We start from the raw sequence: 20,933 nt of genomic DNA, 5'->3' as shown, positions 1-20,933 counted from the left end.
TTTCTTGTCGAACCGAAATCTAATTTGATTCTGAAATATTTTATGATTCTGAAAAATGGCAACAATCAGAAGAATATATAAAATATAACCCAGCAGTGCACAACATCGAAGTCAATGAGTAAGTAATTTCATATGGCTTCAATATGCGAACAACATGTTGATCTTAAGCTTCAGCATAGTTAATCAATTTAAATTGGCACTGCAAACACACAGTGTATACCTACTTCCTACGCGGAGAATGTAAAGCATAAATGCGATATTCAATAGGCAAATTCGATTTGTTCCATCTAGGTGCATGTTCCATGGTAGAGTGTACATTATATATACACACTAAAAGCAAAAATCCGTTCAATAAACTTGCATATATTGCCGATGCTCATTTTATTGATATATTAAATAACCATCAATAAAGCGTCAACATCAACAATGGAGAAATATATATACAACACAGCGAAATTCTCTTTTTGATTAAGCAACAGTTTGTTGCACCGTTTTTTACCATTCTACGCATCATGTTTAACAATACCGAACCATTAAAAACTTGTTCGTGTACTGACTATTACGATCGGATTAAATTATGACCTTTTATGGTCGAATATAAACACAAATTTTTTTGTATTCCTATAAACTATTCAAACGCTAAAAAAGATCTTTTACGTACAAATGGGGTTTTTCTTCAAGACATTTTATAGCGCGCGTTTTTTTGTGTGTGCTTGTGATAAAAATTGATTATATATGCCTACCACTCGGAGCTAGAAGCATTCGTAATTATGCTTTGTGTAAGCAAATTTTTCCATTTTGCTAATTTAATGATTGTTTAGTTAATGGGATTTCGGTTCGAAGAGTCTCCGTCCGGTTTCTTTTATAGCAAATAGCCATACAAACGGAATGGAATAGAAGCGATGTAGTAAACAAATGGATGTGATGGATTTTTTTTTTGTTGCATTACAAATTACTTCAGACTTTGGCCTGTTACAGTCGTTTAGATTTCAGTTCGGAACCTTGAAAATTTAATTGAACTTTGTCATCAATAAACCAATATTTCTCTTAGTTGTTCAATTTTGTTCAGTCATATTTGAGGGATTGAATTATAGATAGGAAAAAAGGAATACATTTCGTTCGTTGATTTGGGTTGGATTATAAAATATTACTAATGATCCCAAATCAGTCATTCAGGCAGTAATCAGAAAGCTAAACTTAGTATTACAGTAGATGTCAGTGGAATTTGTGCTAACAGTTGAAACAGCTCTTTTACTCATACGAACGCTTCTGCGTTTTTACACGATTTTACCACTACCACGAGTGTACCTTTTCCGCCCTGACAAAAACTTATAATTAATTTTCTGTCTAAGTGTGAACCACCTAGGAAATCAGCTGAATCAAATGCCCATAAATATTTCACTGACGTCCGGACGTCCCCTGTAATAGTGCGGTTTGATACATTAAGTCAAAGTTAATCAGAAACTGTTTGAACGAGCCACTGGAAAGTGACAAAATACGGTTGACAATGTCATTAACAAAGGAAGTAAGTGCTGAATCCAAGTGAGCTATTGTAACCAAAAAACAGATCAAGTTTTCTGAGGAAAACTCTGTTAGTGAAAAATCAGGCAGAACAAATGCGACAGTGAAACGAGCTAGACGCCCAAAATAAGTGTTTCTTCTCAACCGTAAACCGCATAAAGTAAAAGCTAGCTGGCAGCTAGCGGTGTTGAAGATTCAACAGTAAGTATTACCGATCAAATCAGAATGGCCGAATTATACATGTTAAAACTAAGGAAGTACAAGATTCTGTATTGAATACTAAGCGATATTTTGAACAAGATAAACAGCTTCCTGATAATAGAAATCAATTGAGTTGAACACTTTAAACCACTTTTGATTGACTGTCGTCAGAGCAAAAACTTGACTGGACAAATTTTCTTTTTATTTTCGTTACAGTTAGGTAATGAAATTTCAGCATGAGTTTGTTTCAGCTGTTTTTCACCTGATCCACACAAACAATCAAAACTGTTTAGTTTTACCACTACCACACTCGTGTGTGTAGCAGTTTCAACAGTTTTGATTGTATGTGTGGATCAGCTGGAAAACTAATTCATGCTCGAGGTACGTTTGATCACTGTTTCGATCTGTGAGAAACTTAAATATGTCTTTCGACTTGTTGCATTGATATGCAGTTCGAACATATCATTTCTCATCAGGCCATGGCGACAGTGGCGAAGAAATGACCAAACTACGAGAGTTAGTCATAACTTTATACGGTATCGGGGAATCTGGCACACGGTGCCATAAGAACGAACTTTTAAACTACGTAAAAGGAGAACTCGCACACGCTACTTTATTGCTGCAGATGCTTTTTAGACATGTCGTCGACTTAATGACTCGTTTTACAAAATGTTGGTATCGAAAAATCGTGTGCGAGTTCACCTTTTACGCAGTTGAAAAATGCGTTGTTTTAGCACCGTGTGCCAAATTACCCCATGCCCTATACACGCTATTTTTCTTGTTTACAGGTCTGTTGTGTATATGTTTACACATCGTTCTGATGTGCTTTTCTTCGAGTATGTAAATTCATGCTGAAATTTCACTGCCTCTGACTGTATCCATTACGTGTTTAAACGTGACGAAGATCTGCCCTTCTTGTTGTTTTCCTAAAATGTTCTGTTTGTGGAAGTAATTTATAATTTTTAAAAGAAGAAGTAGTTTATGAACGATAAACATGTTTTATTAATTATAGTCATCTGTTAGCGCAAGCGACGACAAAAAATAAGCCTTGACCTCTGTCTAATTGAGCTTTCTTATAATAAAATTTCATATTAAAACAAATGAAGTAAAAGATTTTATATTAATTTGCGGTAAATATTTCGTTCAAAAGAAGTAGTAGATTTAAAAATGATACTGATCGAACATAAAGTTTTGTAATTTGTCTGTGGTACTATGACTTTTAACGATAAACGGACTGTTACATCCTACATTAAATAAACAAATAAATGAAGCATTTTTCGTAAGAAACAGTAAATTAAATCGATTACTATTTGGTTATATTACGGCATAAAGATAATGAAAATAAATGATAAGATTATTGATTGAGTTTAATGTGTTTGAAAAGAACAATCAATTTCGCGTATACGTATGGCGCACGAACTATAAAACGATTTTAGTTTTCTTATTAAAATTTATATTCTTAGTAAATACTTCTTTATTAATCGGATAAAATCGCAAAAACACTTATTCTGGGTCTATAATACGATGTGCGCGTCTGTTTTAAATTAACTTTTATATGTTGCAGCAGCTTATATCCACTCATAAATAAATTTAATCACTCGGCCTCATTCGAAAAATTCCTAAATTAAAACGTTTACAAGTTACTTTTTTAACAGTAAATCAAGATTATATTTCAATCGAACAGACGCAACATATACTGCAATCGGTCATCTAACTCACAAGTCCATCTAAAAATATCAAAACAAAAAATATTCAATTGAATTCAATTGAAAATAGAAATAAATTTCGAATGATTTTGATCAATATAAATGCACTTCATTTCTATCCAATTCGAAACTATCCATGGAAAAGTTGCTGACTGACTAATATTGTGCCCCCATTGAATGGATACTTTTAACGAATTCCATTTTACCTTTTATTGCATGCAATCTGGATCTGGCAATGGTTTTTTTTTGTTATTCCAAATAAATGTTAAATTGTGGCTGAGAACTTGGGTCATTCGGAAAGATTTATGTCGGTACGTTAAGTGTTTGTTGCATTGCAGATATCATGGTCAATGACAATGGTTTTGCACATATATGCACGTATATGAATGAACTAAACAATCGTGTGCGAACGATATAAGGACACTATTTTGAGCGTCTCATTTCCATTTACAGTGTTTAAGTTTGTCCCAATAAATAAATTCGGCTAGACGTTCCCGAACGAACGTGTGTGTACACCGAATATTTTCAGTTTATGCATGGATACGTGGTGGAAACATTAGAGTGAAACTATTTCGGGAAATTTAATGTCTCGAACCTACTTAAATTAATGTTTCGTTGTCGTTATACACAAGATACAAGTTCACTTATGTTGTTAAAACACACATTATTCGCCGTACAATGAACAGGGAATGCATAAATGGAATGGAAACATTTATTTTTCGATAAATTTGGAATGGAGTTCAAGTTCGGGTATTATGTAAAAATTAGAGGCGGAACTATTTTTCTGTAAACTGGAGAAGTTGATAGAATGGCATTATTGTCAATTGTGGCATTTAGTCTGCAACGACTGCAACAGAACCTCAAGCAAAATCCATTCAAACTTTGTCTGAGGTCTCAAAGTTTAGTTTCATACCATGTCACCTAGCATGAACTCTGGACTCTTGTGACTCAACGATAGAAATGTAGAGCTTCTTTGATTGCATCAGCCTACGAATTATTCTTTGCTCATGCTAGGTGAAGTGCTTATGTTGAAACCGTTAAAAGAGGATAGTAACATTGATGCAGTCTATGAACAAGAGAGTAGGATGGGTATGTCTTTTTATACTAAAACCACAGGCAAAAGATCAACATTTTTCATCTGTCAAAAATGATCCCTAACAGCCGCCGTTCGTTTACATTTTGTATGGAGAATTTTGAAAACGGCGGATGTTAGGGACCGTTTTTGAGAGATGAAATTTTTTGATCTTTTGGCTGGTATAGAGTCTTTGCTGAAACCCATCTCCAGGTGTCAATGCAGGGCCGTATATAGATGGGGCGCAGGGGGGGGCCCTCCTAGAGAAGTCATTTTTTCATTTTTTTTAATTTTTCCCATACAAAATAATTTTATTGGACCTTGCGCCCCCCCCCCCCCCCTAGCGCACTCGGATTTTGAAGTCTGGCTACGGCCTTGTGTCAATGCCTGTTTTTCGGCATTCCTAAAAATTCTTAAACAAATTTTAAGAACTTTTTATGGAATTAAATTCCTAAAAATATGCCCTGTCAGCTCTAATCAAAATCAGGAGACTTGTTGACATGCTTCAATATTTCCATGGAATTTCCATTTTTCCATTTTTGGGAAAACAGTTTCCCTTTCTCTCCTAAGTTTCGCTACTTTTTCTCGATTTTTTTGTTGAAAAATTAAGAAAAATGTGTACCAAAAAATGTCTCTGGATATTTCTGATCCTGAGTTTCATTTATAGATATTCAGGGCTTATCTTATTCCTGTAACCCAGACTAATAAACCCCAGCAAAATTCCACCGTATAAAGTTGTCTTCAAAACATAAACGATAATATTCTAACCAACTGTTACGTGTATATGCATGCCAATAAGTGTTACACTTCCAACCATTGACACCACTCCAATTTCGTTTACATCATTCCAAACCATTTACAATAACTTTCAAGTTCACATATTTACTGTCACGTAACAATAATAATTGATGGCTTTCCTTCTCTCACTTCCCAAAGCAAACACTTCCAATTTTTTATTCAAATTACAGTTTTGTATGTGGTGTGTGTATCTTAACGAGACGATACGTCGAATAATGTAACGTCGAGCAATATTAAAATATTGTTACGAGAGTAGCATAGCGTGCAAAGCGTAAAAACTGAATTAAAATCTATTTTAGGGAATACCGGTTTTGTGTGTTCCGTTCTGCCTCTTTGAACAAGAAAATTATGCCACTAAATAAAGTTCAAAATACCAACAAAAAAATTCATCTCGAAATTCTTGAAATTTAAAGTTGCATGGAGTAGTTATTAAGCCTAATGGTCATCACAAATGTACAGCAGGAATACATACGGAAAGGTAATATAAATACAACACGAAAAATAACAATCAACAGAAGAAAAAGACGAGAGAAAAATCTCACAACAGTTTTTTGGATGTTAAGAAAAAGTGTATGCGTATGAAGTGGTAATGATTACCGGTTCGGCTGATTCACGATCAGTGTGACCACCAAGATTTCTGTAGCGTGTTCTTTTACATGAAGACGAGACAAATTAATGCTAATGTAATCTTCAGTAAATGTTTATGTTAGTGACGATTTTTGGAATAAATTAACTCGCTTCGGAGTTTTCTTTTCGTTTAAAGTTTATTGTTTATGACTTTATTGGGAATGTGGATCATTAGGCATTTATTTGAATTCGAACAAATGGATTCACGTCGTTTATTTTGTTGTTTGTTTTTTTATTACATCAACAATTATGGATTCGGAAGAAAAGTTTATTGTATTCGTCGTCGGTCTGAATTAATAACAAAATTTAAAATTTAAAATCATTGCTATTTCCGGACTGCAATCGATATTATTGTCGGACTAAATTAATATACTTTCCGTCATGTGGATTTCAAAATAAACAAATTGAATCAGTTCAGCAATGTTGGCATACAGTCGAACATTGTAACGAAATACCGTTGATTTTGCTGACAATACGGTGATCGTCAGTGAAATTTAGACATTAATTTGCTACAGGTGTTTTATAGCTGAGTAGACATACAAACGTACGTTCATACGTTTTTATACGGTTTTTCCATTACCACGCTCGTGCACATCTATTTGACCCGTAAAAAGACGTAGCACTTTTGTTGGTATGAGTGGATGACGACTGATTAACTATTTTGATATCAGATTTTCATATCAAAATATCAACTACTAGCGACACCTATGTTCTAATCATTCATACGATGATCATACTAGTCACAATTGTAAAATCTCTCTACAGTACGGGTATGCACAATAGGCCTATTTGCGGCTTAGGTGCTTTGAAAACATCAGCTTTACTGCTCATCTTATCCTATCCTAGACACCGTATTCTATATTAAGATGCTCAAGATCAGAACTACTGAAATTGCCTAAGATCGTGTAACTTATATACAAAAATCACTACTGTGCATGATGAAACAGTTCCTATTTCAGTGATTTTTTCGAAAGACGAATGGTACTGAATGACCTCTACCATCTCTCTATTCCTCAGTGTGTATAGCATGAGGAGGACTTGAGAGTACGTTACTATATAATACTGTGAGAGTTGTCTGAATTGAGTGATAGAACTGCATACAGCATCAATTAGTATACAGTAGGAATTGTAACAAATTTCATATAATATAAAAAAAAATTAATTCAATCACTGAAGAGACTTTAGGTCCGTTAATCTGTTAGAAACGGCAAGCTGTTATTAATAATTTACTTGATACGGCAATGTAAATGTCGCTTCGCTCATATGAAATATGCATTTACATTGCCTATTCACGTAAAGCACAGTACGTACGTGGGTCCAAATCTGTATTTTGACGAGTGGGAATACCGTGGGATAACGTCCCAACTCGTCAAAATAAAAATTTGGACCCACGGACGTAATCTACTATAAATCTGTTACTTCTGTTTATCAAACTATTGCCTTGTGTTTGAAACAAAATCTTTTACTTCATCTGTTTAAACATTGACTTTACTAAATAAAACCACGATGAACCTTTACCATTGCTTAGTCGCTGGAGTCGACAACAGATGATTAGACTTTTCTATAATATGAACAGCAAACGCCAAGACATAGAGGAATTATGACTGAAATTCATTGAAAAATTAAATCACACACACCACTAACACGAAAACGTCAATTTTGCTTTGCTTTTGACATTATGAGTCCCACTTTTGACATTAATAGTCCCGTGTACTGTCTGTACACGGAGCTGTCACACACACATTCAAATATATGATTTTTCATTTTAATTTGTCAGTTTGTTCTATTGAGAGGGCGCCAAGATAAGCGTGCATTATGTTTCAATCTTACATAACGTTACAGGGCTTGTAGTGACCGAAGCTCAGTTACCTTTTTAATAGCCTTTCTGACGCATGCGTGGAAATTGTATCTTCTTTTATGCACTTTATTAAACATAAGCCGTTTAAAGGTCAAGTTGGTTATTTATGTTAGAAGGGCTGCAGGTTACATTTATTTGTTGCAAAAAATTTCAAGGTCTGAAATCACCAATGCAAAAAACAGAGCTCTGATTGGCTTCAGTGTAAACCATGGGTCAAAAATCTTGCTTAGCAGCCTTGCTAGAACAACACTTTATGTGTTTCGGCACTGAGTTTGAAGATTTGTGACTCACACTGTGAGCATTGAACTTTAACTTTTCATTAAATGGAAAAAGCAACGGAACCATTGTACGATCTGACACTAATACTTAATTTAAAATTAATGAAAAGGGAGTAGACACACCGATCGGTGGTCATTCATTATCGTTTTTCTATGTAAAAATAATAAATCTCAAAAATGTATCTAATTACCAGATACTAGAAAAGCGTTTCCAGACCAGCGTACCATAAAATTTGAATTGCAAATTGAGAAACATAAATTTCTAATAAAACTTCGCTCGTACAAAGATAACATTTATGAGACCACAATCATATCAGACGAAGATAAATGGTCTGTTATTATAATATACCGCACACACGTAACACTTAATTCTTTAATTAGCATTATCAACAGATTCGCATACGTATACACACCGCAACCCAGCCTATATCAATTTTTGCAAGCTCACGTCACAATACAGATGTGTTAGTGTTTCAATTAAACTCGCATTTTCATCTAATTTTCAACAACAAAACGAAAAGAAATATAAAAATTCATAAAGTTGTCTGCAAGTGGAATTTTGTGTTGTATCGATTGCGCAATAATTTAACACATCAAGGCCATTCGGCTGTTTCTATACTTGCTAGCAAATTATTTAAATGAAGCCGGTGTGAATATATTGTTGCTCGAAAAAAAGCATTAAAAACAATTTCATCTTGATCGAATGAAGCGATTTAATTTCAGCTTTTTTTTGTAGATCATTCGATACTCGCATTAAGTGATTTACTGAACATTTTAGCGCGCTCCTCAAATTGATTTGAATTATGATGACCTTGTGTCTATTTTAGCCTGATTTTAGCTTGATTATTCTAAGTGATTCAATGAATATTGCACTGAAAGTACATTAAACAGGCCTGGCGATGCTTTCTATTCTTTAAAATAGAAAGTGTTAGGGATGAGGCTCAGGCGAAATATATTTTACATAATTTTGACCTACCTAGGATCGAGTCTTATTATAGAGACGAGAGAAAATCACAGCATTTAAAATCCATTACATGTCTTGGGGCCAAAATCGAGGTCAATTTTCGAAATTTTCTCTCGATTTTTTTCTTGGTTTGGACGATGTTTTTAAGCGAAAATATCTTAAATACATCGTCCAAACCAAGTACACAAATAATTGTTACAAAACTTGGGATAAAAATGAAAATTCACATTTCGATGTGGGTCTTGAACACGGCTTCGCTTCGGATCAATAAAGAATAAACTCCGCACGAAAACTAGACTTTTCAACTTTTTATCACGTTTCATTTAATAGTTGTTTACATAACAAGAATTAACGAGAATCGGATTCGCCTCGGATTGGCAATCTGACATCTAGTGCGATAATATACGTATACCAGCATACGATTCAAGGTGCAAACATCATTTTATGCGATAAAGAAAATCGAATGAATACCGAAGATAATCGTCTTGTGACATCAGTAACACTTGGCTTTTATTTCCCTAGTTCCAGTACTTGTCAATCCTTTATCGCACTAGTGCGATAAAATACGTTCACACGACATAGCTCACAGGCACAGTGAGCTGAAATTATCATCACTGAATTGCATAAATGACCATTTGATCCACGTCATACCAATTTTGAGAGCAAAAATATTTGAAAAAATTGGCACTTTGACATTTTAGACAACTTTTAAAAAGAAATTGTTCAAGGTTTCTTGTTGATGACGATGCATTCTCAAGACAATGTTATACAATTTAGTTTGAAGCTGAGATCACCGTTTCTCTCAATTTGCATACATTTATATACTTCAATTGTCTAAAATGTGAGTGGTTGTGCACTTAATTTTTCAGTCAGATGACAGTAATAATTATCAATTGTTTGCTTAAATTCAATGTTACATCATTTGAAAATGTGCTAAATGGCAAACTTTATCAGTGGAACATTAAAATTAGTGAATATAATTAAACCTTTTCCATATTTAATACATTCGATGTGTCCATGTCCAATAATACAAGTTATTATCGTAAAATAACAGGTTATGGGCCCATCAGCAGATATTATTTTTCTTCAATTCAGCTCGAGTTTAATGGCTCGAGCATTTAAAAATAATCCCCCCGTCATGAATATAAAATATCTACAATGACTGATATATAAATTGTGGTGACAGCATGCGCTACATGCATATCGCATTATTTTCAAATATTTTTTTCTTAAACTTATGTTTCCTGTATGTGAGTTTAGAATTAGAATACCCCATAAATTATGTCACTTTTTAAATTGTATTAAGCATCATCATCACCGTATGTATCATATTCTTGCACCTACACAGAACCGAATCAATGGATGAGTGTTCCTTTCATTCTTCTTTTGTATTGCTCACAGTTCGAGGGAGGGTTATATTCCGTGTAGACACTTTAAATATTTGAACGAAACATTAAGTTGTCGTTCGCCGGAGATTTTATTTCCGATATTTTTTCCGTCATTTTAAGACTTTTTTTAAAGAAAGGAATTCCGCTCTTCACCGTCAATTCACCTGGGATGCAAATCTAAGCAACATAGTGCATTAAAAGCATAAATGTAATTTCCTCGTGTAACAGACTGACATTACGAGCATTCCGTGTGCAACCTATAATTTTTGATGTTTCAGTCTGCGAAATCTTTGTTATTATCAATTTTATTTATTTTCTGTAACGTCTGTGCGCGTTTGATGTTCATGAAGCCCGCACACCTTCATTTTTTACGTTAATGGAAGGGGAAGAAGATTTGTTTCATTAAAGTGTTTCTCATAATAAAATGATAGCTTGGAGAATGTTGCACTCAACTGGGCAGCCTAACAAAAACGTTTGACGCGAGGTTCAAAGGATCTTTGTTTTGAGAGAGCCGAGTCAAGCCTTGATTCTATACACTACAAATTACACCTCTATCAGTGTATTATCGCTGTCAATATTTGTACCTCTTTCAAATAACTTTTTCCATAAAAAATTTATTAAAAACTTTGCCATGGACATATGATATGATGATATTACTTACGTAAAAGTTTTCGTTCCACACACAAAATAATGTTCAAAGCGACTATATATAGTACCTAAACCAAACTTAATTGTTCTCGTGAAAAGCTCTCCATTCTTGCATAAAATTTAAATACTGTTTGAGCTGATAAAGCAAATAGACAGGTATAAAGGTAGGTACTGTAAAGTTTCGCATTTTTTCCGTACAAAATAAAAATAAAACAAATCGATGAAGCTAGTATTACAATATACAAACAAAAACATTGCCGGACGTACACGGATCTCATCAACATTTAAGTTTAAAAAATAAAATTGTAAAATCCTCGGAACCAGTTAATAATAAAGTTTGTCGAAATGAATGCTGGATACAGGACGATACTACAAAAGGGCTGGGTTTATTAGAGAACTTCGATCAAGAATTTAAAAAAAACTTCGATGTTTGAGTTACATTATCTTTATGTTCCATAGATAGAACGAGTAGACGAGAATTGCCAACATAGGCAAATCATCCAAACGAAGTTGTTACGACTATCAAACTTTTAGCGAATACAACGACAATTTTAAAATTTTGTTGATACTCCTTTGCACACGTAAAAACCACCCCTTTAGCATCTAGACTGTTTCACTTGGTTTCTCTTATTTCTTTCGTTGGTCATTTGAAATAGTAGAGAAATCCGCTTAAATATAAAAGTGGGATTGTTTACGTGTGACTTAATTCGAGACTGAGCAGTGCACATCACTGCAGTGCAGTGCAAAGAAATCAATCCAGTTCTTAAGTCATTTTTTCGGGCTTGACGTAATTATTCTATAAATTCAATTGAAATTGGTCGATCATGACAAAGGTTCACTTTCAACATGATACCTCTTCAAGAAGATGATTCTGCCTGTCGTGAGTTGAATACACTCTGTATGTACCGTACCAGTGAAGAATTTTAATAATTTTACATTACGAATTTGTGAGACCATTGCGGCGAGTGTGATCGATTGCGTAAGATCACTTTTGTTTAAGTTCAACGACTGATTGCAAGAGAAGAAATGCTTTATAAGAGTTGAGAAGTTAATTTCAATTTTGAGTCCATTAACCAGACAAATTTACTTAACAATTTCAATCTAATTTTAAATTACTTTTTTTTGCTTGAATTAACCGAAACTAATCCGATTATGTACGATAGTTTGTGACACATTATTGTGAACGCACTAATCCCAAATGTAAAAGACTAACGAAATTACATCGACTTTCTGAATAAATAATGAACCTCGCACGTACTTTTCAAAGTTTCAAAGTTCGTTCGTATTAGCTCAGAAGAATGACAATTCAGACCTCGTTTGTAAATCAATCGAAATAGATTTAGCCTTGGTACCTTTACGAACCACAAACACTGTTCAAATAACAGTGACACCGTCACACTTTGAGCCTGAGTACTTTTTCCAGTACGTGTTTAATGTTACATTTTCAAACGGTATATCGAAACATTACTCGTTTATGGACCGAATTACGCCTAATTAATAAATCATTTCATAATGCCAGTCTTGTTCAACTACTATGCGAGAGAGTTAATAAATTAAGCACAATGTTCGACGATGAATTTTGCTGTAATTATGCAAATTGAAGCTACTCAATGGTTCAGAACGGCAATTATCAACTTGTCTAAGAAGAATAATTCGAAAAAATTGGATGATGAATGTTTCGTGTTGTTCGTTTTTTTTTTTGTATAAATAAATAGTAAAGACGGTTGTGTGTGAAACAAAAACGCTGGACTTCTTCATTCATTTTATGGGTAAATCCATAAATATGTCATTAGGTAGTTAATCATGATACATTGATATTGGTTTCATCTTTAGACTGGTACATGCTTGTGGGATTAACAGCTTTACTTTTATGTTAGTTACTAAATTTTGAATACAAAATTTGGTGGGCTTTTTATGTCTTACAGGGAATACAACTTAAAAATGAGCTGCTTAACTAATGTTGAACAGCAAGAGTATAGCATGACGTTGAAAAATATTTGCTGATAACATATGAACAGTCTAACGTTAAAAGCGAGGTTTCACACTAGGGCGTATCGAATTTTGCAAATTTTAAGGTCCGCGATAGCCTGTGTGCGAAAAACGTAGATCATCGAAAACTGTGTCCGGGCAAGTGGTTGATGGATCCGATTCCGATGGTCATAACTCGGAAAGTTGAGAGTATTCTTGAAAACAATGTTCTAGCGGAATGTAGAGCTTTGAAAACTCTACAAAACTACTGAAGAAACCGATGGTCCAAAAGGTGACACTGCCAAGATTGCCTAACATCGATAACCATACCTTTTGGTTTTTGACTTATATTTCCTGAGAGACAAATGATAATGTTTAGATTGTGGTATGAGGTGGTAGAGGAGGTCGAGTACACCAGACATGTCCCTATCGGATAGACACCTGAAATCCCTTTTTTAACATTTGAATGGAATTTTTAAGAGTGCCTACGTCGCCCACGAAGCCAGTGCAGGCACTGCAACCGGTGCTGCTGAGTCGAGGACACCTTGGTCAGTAAGTATACATGACCATGACAGTAACTGAACTCTTTCACAAAATATTTGTGATTTCGATGTAAATGTTAAATGACTAGATTTTGTGAAATAATCCCTGACAAACACCACAAAGTTTCGTCAAGGACAATATAGCAAAAAAAAAGTAGCGTAAAAGGTTGGCTGACGACATTAGAAGACATGCATGTAGGTCACGGTTGGGGTCATAATAAAAAGAATCGTATCAGTGAACTGTTTCTAAGATCACTGTGTTGGCCGTCTTTAGATTTTCAATCGTACGAGTCTGTCGGTAGCCTTATGTAAATCCTTTGTTGTTAACATACAATTTGGTTTTTGTGATTGAATCTGAAAATTAAAAATGCCAAGAAGATAAACATAATTTATGGTTCCCATTGGCAGTATGTTAATATTTTCTAAGCGATATTGATTACATATGACTGTGTTTTGTGTGGAAAACTTAAACAGACATTCGACAACAAAAAAAAATTGAAGGATAGCTCACCACCATAGAGATTTTTAGCTCTGAATATGGTGGAAACATTATGGTCATTGGTTCGGGCACTCTTTTGGAGTGTTTGATTCAAGCATTTTTATAAAAAGATAAATCGGATGAGGACGGACGAGGATGTTTTCCTTAACCTCATAGGACGGTTGTCGTCAGATATCGATAACGACTTCGTGAACAATCGACAAGCTCTGATTATGCGTTTTTTTGCAGCAAAAAATCATATTCGTGGAAGTAAAAGATTTGAAATCACAACCTCCTCAGAAAAATATTTAGATCAAAATAGAAGATCGGATAGTAAAACAGATGTATTCGCCGTCTGCAAAAGGTTGAACAATTTTTGATTTTCCCGTCAACCAGCCATAAACAGGGGTAAGGACAATCCAAAGAGTAAAAAGCCGCAGATCGTGTTTTATTCCCTAGGAAGCTGCTTATCATCTGTTGTCGACAGCAATGACAAGCATAAGCAATGGCCTCCATCTATAATGCTGTTATATAGTACAATGGATGCTAAAACCAATGAAGTACAAGATTTTGTATCAGACGCTAGGCCATACTTTGACGAAAAGAAGTAATAGATTTAATGATTATATGACATTATAACCACCTAATAGGTTAGAATATGTCTGAACTAAAGTTTCAGATTACTGTGACCTGTTTCGCGTCTCGCTTGTTTTTAATTTCCCCAATTGAACTGTTCATTATTTAGCGTTTAAACGTCAAAACTGATTAAAAATTTCGTAGAATATTCAAATAAACGATTTCATTTTAACCGAAATCAGATTTAAAATGGGACTGCGAATAAAAAAAATGACCATCGCGTGACGCAACACAACTAAAATCGATTTCATTATAAGAATGGTGAATATTATGTGTTGGTCATTGTGACCGAGAAGCGAATATTTCCAGCGCGCGCGGCAGGGAAATTTTATCATTTCAGGAAATGACGATTCGTATTTCGCAATTTAAATCTAGAAAATTTTCGGGCAAGCACACAGAAAAAAAAAACATAAAATGCAAAGCCAAAGAAAAATAAGCTTTCGTGTTCCACAAAGTATATATCCACCAGTATGTGCTAAAAATGAGCAAAATAGAGAGATCGTTTATTTACTCAATGTGAATTTATTCATCATATCCAATTAATAAACCTAATTTATGTTCGTGGAAACACATGTAACACGACACCTTCGAACAATAAACTTCTTTCACTTATTCTATCCGCTATGCTAAATATTTACTTCCAATTAATTTCCAATTATTAAAACATCTTTTTGAAATGTTTTACATCAATATTAGTAACGCTGGTGTATGGGTGTGTGTATAACGTGTATAATAGACAATCAGAGATTATAATAATACCACTTACCACCTTGCATATTAATTACTTTAAAAGTAATTTGTTATTCCTAGCATGTGAGAGCGATGGGAATATAATTTAGTTCGACAGTTTTTGCTGTTTTTTTTTTATTCGTAATTACGAATGGAGATGACTGTTGAATTAATCCAGTGCTTGATGCAGTTTTAGCAACCACTGTACTATGATTATTCACTTTCTTTCTTACAATTTAACCATAAAACACTTTCCGATTCGATTCACAGCGGAAAAAAGACCGAGAAATTTTCTTTGTTTTATGAAACCGTCGTCACCGACGAAACTGATAAGAAAAATGAAAATTCGCAATTCGTAGAAGCAAACTAACACATACTGCCGTTCAGGTAATTTTTTTATTTTGTAGCAATAACGATTTTTTTAAGTGTTGTTTACTATACAACACAGAGCACTCATTTACTTTTTTTTTCAGCCGAGGTAAACAATTTTTATTATTGCAAATAAAAATGTGCAATGGTACGTTTTAAATAACCAACCGAGGTATATAAGTAGACGTAATCTAATCACCAACAAACACAAGTTTTATTTAAATGTTGAGTAAACATTAGCGGTTGGAGTTGACGGAGACGATTTTGTGGCAAAAGCTCATATTTTAACGATGATTACAGTTTTTGTATCCTTGGCGAATTATAGCACTTGTGTGTTGAAACAGATCGGAACGGGTCGGTAGAGATTTAAAAGATTTCGTTTTTATGGTGTAATGATTTGACGAAAGATGGCAAAGTTTAGCGAATTTTATGGAAAATGAAAGATGGAAATTAATTAGATCAATTAAAATCTAGGCACTGAAATAACGGGTTCAGACACTCACAAAGGCGCTTCGCAAGATTTGACGGATTGTTTCCATGTATTAGAATGCTCATTACTAGCCGGAGGACGAGCCATTAGAAAACTCTGTTGCCACTACATTTGTGATCAACTCAGAATTGTCTTTTGTTTTTTAAGGTGCAGTCTGACATAGAGAAATTTCAAACTGTTCAACTCTGAAAGAGCTCAAATGTGCGGAAAGAGTGGGCTGGAAAGAAAGGCAATGAAGCATGTTTGCTAGATTTTCTAGATGAAGGAGCTTTCGCTGCTAGTGCAAAGTAGAAAACTCAACAGACTATTGGACGGATGACTAACACTCATTGATTACAATTCACTAAAGTGTAGCATGTTCCCCTTCAATATTCATGACATTATCAAAATATTATACCCGTCTATAGCAGTCACAACCGAATCAATCTCTAGCATTGTCTTTCCACTATCATTTAGAGGTCGGCCAACATTATGCACATGAAAACTGCAATCTAGATAATGAATGTGGTCAGTCATATCACCGAAAATTTATGGAAAACGAAACCTAAAGCCTAAATGAACCGTTTTTAATATGAATGAATCACGCGAATAAATGATTTGATTGTAGTTTCTAATCAATAAATCAATAGTTACTTAGGTGTACATCACATGCGGCATTACCGTATATATACCCGTTTGTACACATGTGTGTTTGACGATAAAAATAGACGGAGATAAGATTAGGAATGAAGGAAAAGGCTTTTTTCATTAAAAAACATAAAACTTATCTCTGGCATTCAACCCATCAAAAACATTGCTTTTCGATTTGATTGACATTTTTTTTCCCTGGATTTGATTCGAAAGAACTATATAGACAATAAGTTGAATAGCAATACATATAGCTGCACGAAATTCAATGACATTCGTATATATTTGATCTGTGTGTCATCGTCTAACGTTTTTAGTGTCATCGTTTCAGTTTGAACAAAAACTTATCGCCTTGACTCTTAATAATGAGAAATGATCACAAAGCAAATGTGAGCCTGGCCACGAAATCCGAAACAGTCAACTTCCGTTAATTATTTTCGAATTTGCAAAACAAAATTTTGAAAGTTTTCGTTCCACTGACAAAATTGTATTTTATCAACAAAACAACTTTTTAATTGAAAGTCCACCGATTTTTTTTCTTCTTCTGCACTTCTAACGAGCAACAAAATTATTAACAAATAGTCGCGAGACGAACCAACAACAACCAAATTGTTGCCATACTAATTTGCCTTTTTGTATTATAATTCCATGTTTTGGTATTGAATAATGAAGAAGAAAAAAATCCAACAGCGAAACCGAACACAACACAAAAAACCTTATTCTAAACAACAACCAACCACTCACGTCTGCAACATTTGAGCAATTCTGACCAACTGATTTTAATTAAATTTCAAAATACGAATATATTGGAGAACTGAATGAGTGTAAACCGTCAATGTAAAGTGTACAGCGTGTATTGCGCCGCGGCTCTGCAATAATATCGCATATTATATTGCCGGCTGTTTGTATCGTTCTATTATACATGTGCCGTATGTTTGCAGCGCTCTTCACAATAATATGTGTGTTTGAAAATACGATGAAGGGATACACAACAACAATAAAAATAAAAATTGGTTCTCTTGCGATAGTTGTGTTGGATAGACAATTACGAGAAGAGAGAGCAACTAACACTATACAGCTGTGTGCCTGTTTGAGATTTTTATTATTAGGCTTCGGGACGGCTGATAACACGCGTAACATATTTTTAACACAATTTTTTGTTTAATGGAAAGAAGCGCGTTTTTAAGTGTAATGTATGTGTAGAAATAGCTATACGTGTGTGAAGTGCTCGCACATGTGATTCATAAAACATGTATAATGAAAACGAAATGAGCAAGTATTCAATGTGGGATTCTAGTTTTGTAATTGTTGATTCGACGATTTCAGTTTTCCCAACTAGTGCGGAAAAGGATTTCGTTTGAATTGACCAACATCGTAGTATTATTACTTGTCGCGCCTAATCTTGGGTCTAGTCATCTTGTGTATGTTCTAGCTCAACCACTCGTTAGAAAGCTATTTTCTTTGTATTCTAGAGGCTCGTAACTACCATGTTTACCATGTACCACTGCTCTCAGCATTGACACTCGTATGTCAGACGCTGAAAAGTGTTCCGTGTTTTAACTTGAACCCACGCCAAGAAATCATAACCTCTGTCGTCCTGTCCTAACGAAAGAAATTTGTTCATCAAGCGAGTCGCCACCGGTAAGGTGTGGCTTTTGATTTTTTATTTTTTCAAGTTGGAACACATGCAGTTACACCCACTAAAAACTCGTGCTTCCACCTACGTAATAAACACATACTAAACGAGCTAATCTAAATCAATTCTGAACCCACAGGGTCCAAATACTTTCTAAATGCTAGGAACAGGGAGTTTTGTGCCCTAACATTTTACATTCTAGATTCATGTTACCAACAATTTGCAAGAAAACTAAAATCTAGTTCCTTAAACATTGAAGTATAAGAGAGATCCAATCTGAAGGTATAATTGTGAATGCAATTGGTTCAAAGTTTTGCGCCCTTAACATTTTACATTCTAGATTCGTGCTCCAAACAGTTTGTAAAGAGACTAAAATATACAATTGTTAAAAGTTTCCTATGTGCAGAATAAGCACCAGCTGATCTACTAACACACACTTACCGTATGATAAACAATCAAAACACATTCTGAACAATTTGTTTACTTCAATCATACGTGTTATGTGCGCGCATAGATGACGTTAACGTAGAAATGAACTGGTGTGTAGGTTGTCTTTGAATTGTTTACAATGCAAAGTGTTTTTGTTTGTACACCAGCTGGTGATATTCAGCTGGTGCTACGTCTGCACATAAGAAACTTTTAACAATTGTAGTTCTTCGAATATTAAAGTATTGTAGAAATCAAATCTTAAGGTTGACTTGTCGATGCGATTAGTTGCGAGTTTTGTACCTTAACATTTTACATTCTAGATTCATGTTGCCAACTAGAGGGAAATTTGAATCTAGTTCCTCGATTGGATAGATCCAATCGTAAGGGTGACTTGTCCATGCAATTGGTTTCGAAATTTTGTTTGATTAGCGTGGGAGAGATGATCAAACGAATAGCACTAGAAGAAGTACCAGTTGTGAAAGACGTCGAAATAAGTGCTTTCAATATGAAATATAAAAAGGATGGAGTTGGAGGCATGTCGCATGTAAAGCAACTGTTTGTTAGAAATATTCGGACGTTTAATTTGCAGTTAAAGTCTGTTGGACATATTGCGTAAATTAAGATGTTAAATTAACAAAGCACTGGCTAGTAAATAACATAAAATCAGACCGATTGAAAACCTATACAGATCGATTGATTTCAGTTAATTATGTTCTTCGCATTTATGGCCCAAATTGCATTGGATCACCACATAAACACCCTCGGACTGTTTTCGATAAAGCTGAATTTATTGCATTCCTTGCCGTAATGTGCAACGTATTTAATGCCCTTCTGGGAAAACAGATGGGGGAAATTGTTTCATTAAAAACCATAAAAGATCTCTAATACTACATTTAAACACCAAAACTACAGCACGTGCTGTGAGTATTTTGAAAAATTTGTAAAATACAAACCGACAGTTTCATGAATCGATGTATGGATAGTGGATACGGATAGTGTGTTTGCTTGCTCATACCGTAATTCATATCTAATGTGTACGGTGTTACGTTTAAAGCATCTCCGACAATGCGCTGAACAGAGAAAGTGAATCTTTCATATTTCTACAGGAATTGGTAATATACCCGATCCACTGGCAGATCGTTTCTATACGAAGAAAAAAAAACCGTGTTGTAAGGGAGACAGATGGTTAGCAATATTAAATGGTTGATACACTCAATGTACACACAAAATTTTTTGTATTATCGTTGGTCGGATAGAATCAAAAAAAAAATTGTAAATAAACAACAACATTGCTTCGGAAAGGTGTATTCAACGTAGACATAATTCATGATTAGTATACGTTTGTTAATGGTTTGTCCATGGGAACAATAATTTATTTGATATTTTTTACGGTGACTGAACGAAATTCGCATAAATGGTTCCGGTGTAATAAATTACTCGGAGGGAGAACGAAAAGAAATTTGGTTCAACGTAATTTCGTGTAACACCGAAAAAAACAACACCAAATACCAGCAATCCATTGGGACTATAGTCTTAAAATACACATTTTTCCATGTTTATACCATTTTATTACGTTGCATCTTTGGTGTATGTGTTGTCTTAAGCACCCATACGATTTTCCATTACGTAATCTTAGCGCACTTTGTGGCACTTCTGTGTTGCGGTGGTAATGTTGTTCCGAATACCACAATAAATTCTCTTGCCGTTTGTCGTACAACTAAAAACAGAGTACACATTTTAGGGGACGGCGAGCATGAACACCCTAGGCATTAAGAAAATAAAATTGATTTCACACAGCGACAATTCCGTATATGATTGATCTCCAAGGCAGTTGTTAAAATGTTTTGTAATTATCAAACTATTGACTTCAATTTTGAATAACACATAACACACGTTAACCCGGTGGACGAGTAAAGGGTGACTTCATTTGCACATTGCTTTGGCACTGCAGGAGACGACGGGAAAAAT

The 20,933-nt window shown here is 34.5% G+C and overlaps 1 protein-coding gene across 15 annotated transcripts in view; it reads right to left on the bottom strand.

The window, feature by feature from the left end:
* Positions 1–20,933, bottom strand: part of LOC119076436 (coiled-coil domain-containing protein AGAP005037) — a 170,102-nt gene that overhangs the window by 125,828 nt on the left and 23,341 nt on the right. For 10 of the 15 annotated variants that reach the window (XM_037183186.1, XM_037183194.1, XM_037183195.1 and 7 more), the window contains exons 1-2: positions 17,496–17,683; positions 15,452–15,974 (exon numbers count right to left, since the gene is read on the bottom strand). The exons of 1 other annotated variant lie outside the window; for it this stretch is intronic. In XM_037183186.1, the coding sequence (XP_037039081.1) occupies positions 15,452–15,461 (10 nt within the window). In that variant the 5' untranslated portion in view covers positions 15,462–15,974; positions 17,496–17,683. Of the gene's footprint in view, positions 1–15,451; positions 15,975–17,495; positions 17,787–20,933 lie in introns of those variants that run through there. 4 more of the 15 variants (XM_037183188.1, XM_037183187.1, XM_037183189.1 and 1 more) reach the window with 4 other exon arrangements.

Source organism: Bradysia coprophila, unplaced genomic scaffold, assembly GCF_014529535.1.
Source record: "Bradysia coprophila strain Holo2 unplaced genomic scaffold, BU_Bcop_v1 contig_232, whole genome shotgun sequence".
NCBI lineage: Eukaryota > Metazoa > Arthropoda > Insecta > Diptera > Sciaridae > Bradysia > Bradysia coprophila.
Note: the sequence above shows the minus strand (reverse complement) of the source record. Positions and strands in the feature narration are given on the sequence as shown.